The sequence below is a fragment of the Gymnoscopelus braueri genome, assembly GCF_963280865.1.
Source record: "Gymnoscopelus braueri genome assembly, chromosome: 24".
Taxonomy (NCBI): domain Eukaryota; kingdom Metazoa; phylum Chordata; class Actinopteri; order Myctophiformes; family Myctophidae; genus Gymnoscopelus; species Gymnoscopelus braueri.
In genome coordinates, this window is record NC_137626.1 from 26,768,867 (window position 1) to 26,779,232 (window position 10,366).

At 41.7% G+C, this 10,366-nt stretch overlaps 2 protein-coding genes across 4 annotated transcripts in view; one reads left to right on the plus strand and one right to left on the minus strand.

The window, feature by feature from the left end:
• LOC308080880 (keratin, type II cytoskeletal 8-like) overlaps positions 1-3,323 on the minus strand; it is a 9,494-nt gene extending 6,171 nt beyond the window's left edge. Inside the window, exons 1-2 of the mRNA XM_080422940.1 lie at positions 2,945-3,323; positions 60-268 (exon numbers count right to left, since the gene is read on the minus strand). Coding sequence (XP_080279066.1) covers positions 60-268; positions 2,945-3,151 — 416 coding nt within the window. The 5' untranslated portion in view covers positions 3,152-3,323. The remainder of the gene's footprint in view (positions 1-59; positions 269-2,944) is intronic.
• Positions 3,324-3,637: 314 nt separating this feature from the next.
• LOC308080877 (keratin, type I cytoskeletal 18) lies at positions 3,638-9,538 on the plus strand (the record flags this gene model as incomplete). 3 transcript variants are annotated; one of them, XM_080422926.1, is made up of 8 exons in its annotated part: positions 3,638-4,141; positions 4,414-4,496; positions 4,672-4,828; positions 5,575-5,736; positions 6,215-6,340; positions 7,587-7,816; positions 8,135-8,169; positions 9,108-9,538. In XM_080422926.1, the coding sequence occupies exons 1-8, from the start codon at positions 3,773-3,775 to the stop codon at positions 9,365-9,367; spliced, it is 1,422 nt and encodes a 473-aa protein (XP_080279052.1). In that variant the 5' UTR covers positions 3,638-3,772. The 3 variants fall into 3 exon arrangements, with proteins under 3 accessions (XP_080279052.1, XP_080279053.1, XP_080279054.1); XM_080422927.1 differs by lacking the exon at positions 8,135-8,169 and having other exon boundaries at positions 9,108-9,322; XM_080422928.1 differs by lacking the exons at positions 8,135-8,169; positions 9,108-9,538 and having other exon boundaries at positions 7,587-7,820.
• Between the last annotated feature and the right edge of the window lie 828 nt (positions 9,539-10,366).

The window sequence follows — 10,366 nt, forward strand, 5'->3', positions numbered from 1 at the left end:
CTGGGGGTCCTTGACATTAAAAGGCTCGAGAACCACCGCTGTGGGTGTAAGCTACTTACTGGCGTCTGGTCTTGTCCACCTCATCCTGCTGCTTCTGCAGCTCCGCCTCCAGCTTGACGCGGTCGCGGCCTACGTTGTCAATCTGCATCAGCAGCTCGTTCTCCATCTGCTTGACCAGGTCATCGATGTTCCCCTTGTAGTTGTCTTGCTCCTGCAGGATCTTCAGCTTGGTGTCCAACTTTTTGTTCTCGTCCTCCAAGTTCTTTTTCTGAGTTGTTGAAAGAGGGGCAAAAAGAGAGAGTGGGGGAGGACGGAGAGAGACAGAGGGAGACAGAGGGAGAGATTTTTTATGTTGTTGGTTAAAATGAGTGTTAAATAGCTGTATATTCTGATAGTAATCATTAATACAGTGTTTCAGTAACAGGGGTCTCCCAATCTCTCCAGCTCTTTAGTAAACAGAAAATACATGTTCAGGTCAGGATACCGATGTCATCGAATCAAGAGAGAGAACTCATAAAGGACACAAGACAAACACATTAAATTGGAAGTGATGAAACAAAAAACTAAACAAAAAAAAGTGCAAACAAAATTGGAATTGCAACAATTCCAGCTGATAAATGGGTGCTCTTTCTGTCAGGATCTGTATTTCTTATTTTGTAGTGTTCTTGTGTTTCTGTTGTTTTATTTTGTAGTAATGTTCGAGTGTTTCCTGTCTGCCTTAAGCCTGTCTTGTCAGTTGTAGGCGTGTCACAATTATTACATAATCGTCTAATCGCAATCATTTGAGATAATCGCAATTATTTTGTCATAATCGTGATAATCGTTTCCATGTTGAAAAGTATTCATATATTTTCAAACATTTAAAAAAAATAGTGCAAATAGCCGATCGACAAGCTCACAACGCGTCGACGCGTTGTGAGTTTGTCGATCGGCTATTTCCACTATTAATGTAATTGGAAGTATAAAGTTATTAAATATGTCAGTCATTTCTTTGTAGATTTAGGTTATGTGTCATATCTGCCATTTGCAACTTCAAAGCCTAATCATCAACAAAAAACACAATTAAATCGTTAATCGCAATTAATTGAGTGACAATTAATCATATGTAAAATGTCATAATCATGACAGCCTTAAGCCTTAATCATAAGATTCAACTTTAATTTATTTAATTTACCTTAATTAATTAATCAATTTCAATTGAATTAATTAAAGTTAAATCATTAAGGCCTTAATGACCTTTAAGCCTCCCGTCTGAAATGACCTTTCAGTTGTCACAATATAGGTTGACACCCACTCACTCTGCCCCAGCCAGGCTGTGTTGATGGTGTTTGAGTTGCACCTGTGGGGAGTTAGTTTGTAACTGTGTGAGTGCTTGTAGGATCCTCTGTTTTACATGTGTTTGCTGTCAGTTTTGCAACCCTGTGGTTGAGAGGACTGGAGAATAAATACTTTGTTTGCACTGTGAGTTGGAGTCCATTCGAGTTTTCCTGCTTTTAGCTTAGAAAAATCCTGACACTTTCCTTTCCACACCTGCTGCCACACCTTGTAGTTATCTGAGCAGTCACAAGATGGCGCCAGAGCTACCAAAACTCATCCTTATGTAGGCGGTTGTGAGCAGAGCCTCATTTCCTAAAGCTAAAGATTGGTCTACATATCAGTGGTGTAAAGTAAGTACTGTACTTTAGTACACATTTTAGTTAATTTTACTTAACTGGAGTATTTCCAATTTTCTGTACTTCTACTCCACTACATCTCAGAGGCAAATATTATACTTTTACGCCACTATGAGTATTTGAAAACTTTACTAGTTACTTTGTAGATTTTGATTATTATTACAAAACATACATTGACCACTTCAGCCCTATATGCATTTCGGATCTGATCTAAGCTTGTAGATACTTTCAAAAGATTTGTATACATTTGAAAAGTTGTGAAATGGGACATTCTGCACAATGAGTATGGCTACTTTCTACTTTTGGTAATTTTAAGTACATTTTGATACCAATACTTTTCTACTTTTACTCAAGTCAATTTTGAATTCCGGACTTTTACTTAACAGTAACAGAGTATTTCTACATTGCAGTATTGATACTTTCACTAGTAGCCTACTTCTTCTTCTAACACTGGTCTATATTTATGCAGACAGAGCTCTTGGCTCGGAAGCGTCTGTCTGGCTTTGATTGACAGGTTTAAGATCATGAGGTAGATTACATATTCTCCCCTAGGTTAAAGTAAACTTCACATGCACACTTAAAGCATTGTGCCATTTCATATTCAATAGTTAAACAAAGACAACCATTCATTGTGTATTTAATTGTATTAGTTTAACCATACCCAATTCAAAATGATTGCCTAGGGAAGCCAAGTTGAAAGTGATTTAACATGTAGGCTGCAATAGCCTACATTTTCAGCCTATATGCAATTTAGGCTAATATGAAAGATGTCCATTCACATACATAGTTACATCAATAAACAAATAAATAAATACATAAATAAATAAATGGATGAGTGTTGAATGAATAGGCATAAATTAACTAACAAACCAAAAGATGCTTAAATAGGCTATATTCCACCAGACAACAGTAGTTAATTGAAATTATTATTATTATATTTTTTTTACTTAAGTAAAGGTATCAATACTGTAATGTAGAAACACTCTGTGTAAAAATCCGGTAATAAAAATGCACTTGAGTAAAAGTATAAAGTATTGGCATCAAAATATACTTAAAAGTACTCATTATGCAGAATGTCCCGTTTCACAATACTTGAGTACATGTACTTAGTTACTTTCCACCACTGATGAATAGGCATAAATAAATAGACAAACAAACCAAAAGATGCTTAAAATATATTCCACCAGACATAAAAGTAGCTATAATTGGAACTCCAGTATATACAATTAATCAAACTAAGTGGGATTGGTTTAAAAAGCGAGTCTGCAAACCTTTTCGATGAAGGCGACAAACTTGTCGTTGAGTCCAACCATCTGCTTCTTCTCCTGGCTCTTGGCATCCTGGTCCTTGGGGTCCACTTTGGGGTCCATTGGGGTCAGCAAGGCGGGGTTGGTCGCCACCTTTGCAAAGCTTTTCACGGGCTTTTTGCCGCCCGGAGAATAGGACTGGCTGCTGTATCCTCCTTTAGCTTTAGACATGATGATCACGAGATTGTAGTGAGAGCTACCCAGATGTTAGAAAAAGAAGTGCTCCAAAGGAAGAGAGGGAGAGACCAGGGAAGGAGTCACCTGCTTTTAAGAGAGATTTTTTTGGTGTTTTAAGAGAGAATATTGTAGTGAGATTTACCCAAATGTTAGAAAAAGAAGAACTCCAAAGGAAGAGATGAGGAGAGAGCAGGGAAGGTAGCCTACTCACACCCAAGGAGCAACCTTCTTTTAAGGTGGGCAAAGGACGACCAAGGACCACCCCTCACCTCTCAGGTATGCGCTATCGTCCAATCAAGGGAAGACAAGTGCCATTCGGCGGAGGCGAACAGGATAAGGAGAGATGAAATTCTTGAATTTCCACACGTAAACCTGTTTGTCCGGGGGTGTGCTGGACGCGGCGAGCCAATGGGCACCAGGTGGGCTGTTTCGTGCGTAAAATAGCGGTATAAAAATCACCAGCGCGGCTCTCTCTTACACCACAGCATCAGGTGACCCCCGACTTGGTCATACGTGCACAGCCTGAATCTTATCCATCCAGCCATCCTTCCATCCATTGATCCGCCATCTATCCATCCATCGACCCATCATCTATCCATCCAGACCACCACCACCATGCCTAAAGGGAGCAGCGCCAGCGTGTTCGGCGGAGCCGGAGGACGAGGCACCAGGGCGTCCGTGGCGACCCTGGACGGTCTGCGGAACGTGATGCGCAACGATCCGGGGGAGAAAGCCGCCGTCGCTCCCCGAAACTCGGCGGCGGCTCCCCGGGCCTCCGCGGCCCCCGTCGGCCCCGCGGACGACAAGAAGACCATGCGGGGTCTGAACGAGCGGCTCTCCGGCTACCTGGGCCGCGTGCGCGAGCTGGAGAAGGCCAACCGGGAGCTGGAGGACCAGATCAAGGCCATCCTGGCCAAGAGGGCCACGCCCGATGGACGCAACTGGGACGAGATCGAGAAGCCCCTGGATCACCTCAGGAAGAAGGTTTGTGTTTCACTGTTAAGCATCGCCTAGTGTAGCGGAGCAATTTGGTCTCATTTGTCACATGTTATTGGCTGTTTTTTTCCGTGCACCTTTACGCACTTTACGCACCATTACGCACAACGCGTCCAAAGTCAAATTCATATTTCTTGTTTCTATTGTTTTATTAGAATGCAATCTGAAATAGTTCTCTATCAAAAGTATGTCTCTTTGTCGCTTTGGTTTATTTATAAATGGTTAGTTTTCTAATATCACACATTGCTCTCCATGCACAGCTCAAGGAAAAGACCATGGACAATGCCAGGCTCCTGCTTCAGATTGACAACGCCAAACTGGCCAACGATGACTTCAAGAATAAGTAAGGGACAACATTCACATTTTCTCAGGAAAATATTATATTATAGTTGCATCAATCCATTGTTGTGAAGAGGGGAAATGATGCCTTATAGCTGATTTATCCTTTGGTGAGAAGGTGTTGTTAAAAACCTTGTTATTGAAGTCCACCAGTCGAGCTTAAGTGTCCCTTTCTGCAGGCTGGATGCTGAGAAACAGGGGAGGCGTGCGGTGGAGCAGGACGTGGTCGGCCTGAAGAAAATCATCGACGACACTTGCATGAATCGCAACCAACTGGAGAACCAGATAGAGTCTGTGAAAGACGAGCTGGACAACCTCAAGAAAGACCACAAGGATGTGAGGACCACACTGACTGACACATGCACACAGGACAACCACTTCTATTTATTTATTCATGCACACTTACCTAACGTGTATTTCAGTGGTGTAAAGTAACTAAGTACATTTACTCAAGTAGGCCTACTATACTTAAGTACACTTTTGAGGAAATTTTACTTTACTGGAGTATTTCCCATTTTCAGTACTTTTACTTCTACTCCACTACATCTCGGAGGCAAATATTTTTACTCCACTACAATTATTAAAAAACTTTAGTTACTAGTTATTTTCAGATATAAATTATGATATTATAAAACATACATTAACCAATTTAGCCTATTTTACAAGCTCACAGGACGCGTTGTGAGCTTGTTGATCTGCTATTTTCAAACATTGTAGTACTTTTACTTTTGGTATTTTAAGTATATTTTGATGCAATACTTTTGTACTTTTACTCAAGTAACATTTTGAACGCAGGCCTTTTACTTGAGTATTTCAATATTGTGGTATTAATACTTTTACTTAAGTAAAAAAAAGTAGTACTTTTTCCACCACTGGTGTATTTACGCAACAACACATGCTGAGGCAGACAGAGCTAACCTACTTTGCAATGCATGTTCAATATCCAATCCATTAAAACTAAAAATAGGACGGTACTGTACTTGCTATAAACCTCTATGAGTCATCTATTGAATGACAGTAGCTCTGAAGTACATGTTGACTACTGGCTACTAATGACAAATCATCTCCTGTTGCTGTTTCAGGAAGTACAGGACCTCCGTAAGAGGATCAAGGACTCCAACGTGATTGTGGAGATGGACTCCCACGACTCCAACCTGGGCGAGACCCTCAACAATATCCGTGCCCAGTACGAGAAGCTGGCCAAGAAGAATCGCGCGGAAGCCGAAAACTGGTACCAAGACAAGGTACGTCACCCTCGCCTCATCGTCTGGTTTCAGTTGGTTTTAGTTTCGTTCCCCAATGCCATCTTGGTTATTTTCTTTTTTTGTTTGTTTGTGTCACAATTCTGGGTTTCTACCATATGAAATCACAAACACTAAATCTGAATATCATACAGCTGAATAGTTGTGAAATGGCGCTGCGGCTCCTTGTTGTGTGTTATTTTACTTTGTATCTATTACATATTTACTTTTCCCTCTCTACTATACTCTCTCTCATCTTCCTCTCCCCCTTTCACTTTACTTTCCCATCCACCCTCCTCCCTGTCATTCATTGTCTTCGCCCCCCCCCCCTCTCCCTCCCTAACTCTCTCTCTCTCTCTCTCTCTCTCTCTCTCTCTCTCTCTCTCTCTCTCTCTCTCTCTCTCTCTCTCTCTCTCTCTCTCTCTCTCTCTCTCTCTCTCTCTCTCCCTCTCTCTCTCCCCTTTGTCTGTTGTATTGTCAGTTTGACAACATCAAGGTGGAGGTGCATCAGAACACGGCCACACTGCAGACGGGCCAGTCGGAACTCAATGACCTGCGCAGGCAGAAGCAGCAAGCTGAGATCGACGTCCAGGCCATGCTCAGCATGGTATGCAAGCCCCCCCCCCCCCCACACACACACACACACACACACACACACACACACACACACACATGACACACACACACGCACGCACGCACGCACGCACACATGCACACACACACACACACACACACACACACACACACACACACACACACACACACACACACACACACACACACACACACACACACACACACACACACACACACACACACACACACAGACTGCAAATAAAACACCCTGGAAGCTATGCACACATCTGTGTGGAACAACACGTTCATAAGTATCCCCCGAGGTAACAGCAGCCTAAAACAAACAACAGAGGGAGCTTCAGTAACATCATACCCGACACGACATGTCCTGAAATGCCCAGCGGTGAGTGGTGACACAAAGCCTCTCCCCTTCAAAGGACAAGGAAACAAACTCTCTGAAGCCGCGTTATCTTCTTTGAAGCTGGCACAATGCATGCAGCCCGTAGGACTTGGCTGTTAGCCATGCAAACATCATGGCTCACAACTTATTTTATTTTTCTTTCTGCTATCATCTGCATTCTTCCATGCGAAACAAGAGAAGAGCGACCTGCGGTACCTCCTGTACCCGCCTGTAGACCAGCATTCCAGACTGCCCTGTCATTAAATAGCAAGACGGTTATTTCGTACTGAACAGGTTATCTGTCGCCTACAGGGACTCCTTGGCCTTGAAAAAGTCAAAATGTCAAGGGTTAAGTTTCCTGAGATGATGGGTGGCCTGGTTTGTGGGGGATGAGGTTTGACAAGGTCAAAGGCTGAATAGCAAGGTGAAAGCAGGAGCCCTTTACCCTACAAAAAGGGTTTTGTATGTTTTTATTTCATATTCTAATCATTTGGTACATTTTGACAAATTTCTTAGTTTTTTCAAACATATCCCATAGCATATCCCTTAGACCTGCACTGCAAAGTTCATGTCATGGTTCATGAAAATAACAGGTTTTTCAGAAATTTCTAAATGGCGGGGGAAAATATGCTTTCTGATAGGCTTTCTGATATTTATTTCAAAATAGCCAAAAGTGATGGTGTAACATTACAAACAAGAGCCTCCACAATCATACTTGTGCTTAGAATCCATCATCTCTGACACGGAACGTGCCATTGAATATACAATGATGATCCAGTTCGTACAAGTATTAATTTGTCATCTAATATGCCCTACAATCTTATTGAATATATTATTTTATATTTTGATATTGGTGTCTCTCTCTCTGTCCCGTCAGATCCACTCCCTGGAGGACACTCAACAAGAGACAGAGAACCGCTACAATCGTGAGCTGAACCGCCTCAACCAGATCCTGCTGGGCCTGGAAGAGGAGCTGGGCAGGGTGAGGGCGCAGGTGGCGAGGCAGGTGGACGACTACCAGGAGCTGCTGCACGTCAAGATGAAGCTGGAGGCCGAGATCGAGAACTACCGCAGCCTGATACACGGCATCACCGCCGACGAGGACAGGTGAGGAGCACTTAGACGCCCAGCGAACATTGTAGTCTGTACATTATCACTGCTGCTGGCATTGGAAAAGAACTCTCAGAGTTACATTTTAACTACTTATCTACTTAAACCCTCTATGAGTCTAAACTCATAAGGATAATGATGCTGGGCTTCAAGTGGTTAAAGTATGCATGGATTACCTCTAAAAACAGCAGCAGTAGATTCATATGAAGGTGAAAGTATAGCAAACTAGGGTGAGGGGGTGAGCATTATTGGTGGTCTTGGTTTAAGCGTTGGTGTTAGTATCAGCAGGATCTTGTCCTCTTTTCTCCCTGACAGCTTGGAGTTCTCTTTAGAACATGCACTGGAGAGCGGTAAGTTTTAGGACAAAAGTTTTCAAAACCCCACCCAGTAGGATTGTCTGCACTCTGCAGCATGCATGTGCTGCATTTTATGCACTTTATGTCTTTTACTACACTTTACACTTTACTACACGTCTCAACCGTCCACAGAGCTGGGTCAATTACCAATTCAAATATTTTGAGTTACTTTGACAATGCACTTTAGTTCGATAATGACTATTAAATACTCAGAGAGTCATTTTGGGACAACATAGGATGGATGTGTCCTATAATAGTAATTGATTCCAGTTTGAATGGTAACTTGACTCAAGCCTGCCCGTACGGTGTTGTTGTAGGTGTGAAAGGCTTGGAATGGTGTAAGCAATATGGCTGGCATTCAACACTGAATACATGAGCAGAATACAGCCATAGCCATACTGCTTAAACCAATATCCATTCTTCTGAAATCTGCAATTAATCTAATCTAACGCTCTACGCTCTCATTTTGGTAATGGCTAATAGCATCACTGAACTTCACCTTAGAACTCTTCATGTGTTGCACCTTAAAACTGCATGCAACTACACCATGACTTTGAGTTTATGAATGATAATTATCGCTATGTACAAACCAATCACTACATGCATATCTCTTCTTTTCCTTTATTTATTCAGGGGAGCCCATTGAGAGCAAGCTCTCTTTTTCAAGGACACCCTGATAACAGCATAATAAAACATATAAAATACATACATAATGAAAAACAATAACAAACATTTGAATCATATTACAATCATCACAGATGCAAATAAATATAGTGTTACATGAAACAGGTGCAGTTACTATGTAATGTGTCCTCATATCTGGTACATAACTGTAAAACTAACATTTGGAGAGCAGGCATAGCACAGTGTGCACAAGACACCCTTGATTTGATCAAAAACCTGCTCTGAACACTTCTCGTTTCTTCCTGAAGCCAAAACTACCAGTCTAAAATCTAAAGGAACGGCCCCCGTCAAGGAGAAGGAGGTGAAGGAAGAAGCCCTTATAAAACCACAAAGCGTTCAGTCCAACCAAACTGCACCTCCCGCCCCGGAACCGCAACTCGGAGCCGCAGACCCTGCTGAGGAGCTGAAGGCTGCGAGCAACGGACCCCCTGCAAAGAAAGCCCCAAAGACCAAGGACAAAACCTCATCTTCATCTTCTGACTCCGAGTCCGAGCAGAAGGACAAGTAGCCCAGCCAATCAGATAGTCCAAAGGCTTCTTGTCCTGCCTCTTTTCTTTCTGTCTCTTTGAAGGATCTTTTGAGCCCGGTATTGCATGCCGTGAACCATGTTTAGTAGCTTTGGTGTTGGTGGCAGTGGAATGTATTCTCATCAGAGATAAATAAACGCAATTGATTCCAACAATAATTAGTTTTTTGTCTGTTTAATGATTATCACCAAGAATATGGTTCATTGTTTCTGTTTAATGGTTTCCCATGCATTGAGATGCATAACATTATTGCACTACTGTCATTGGGTGCTGATTCAAAAGTAAAAATGTTCTTGGCTCAGTAGTCCTTTGCATTAAACAAGGTATGTTTTCATTACGTGGTGAAACACTTTTCACTGCTCAATTAAATTATAAACATCCATCACTGCAGCAAATGCATCATGACAGCCAACAAGTATGTCTACATAGTAATGTCTGAAATATTTCTATATGCTACATCTTTTTAGAATTTGGTTGAAGTCATAGCTGGTTTTCAGTAACATCTTGTCAGCACAAGTGCCTAGTAGGCTACTATCAGTCCTATCAATACATAATTCTCACAAAAGCAGCGTTAACTTTTATATGAAGAGGCTACTCTATAAGAAAGTTAAAGGGCAACGTCACACATTTTTACCTGAATCCTATCATTCTAGTGTGAGAATGTGAAAACCTGACAATTCCCAATATATTCTGTGTGTTGAAGGTTTGTTCTCTTGGAGCTGGAGAATCTTCGCCAGCCTTCATAAAACAGTGCTTTTTACATAGGCTGCATTCATATGACAGAACTGCAGTCAAATTATTCTCAACTAAAAATGTTTCCATCTGCCAAATATCCAATTCAATTCAATTCAAAGGGCTTTATTGGCATGAGAAAACATACGTTTACATTGCCAAAGCAGAAAGCACAATACAACAATACAGCAATACAATCAAAACAAAAAATATGTACATTTGAAAGTCAGAATCTTCAATAGATCAAT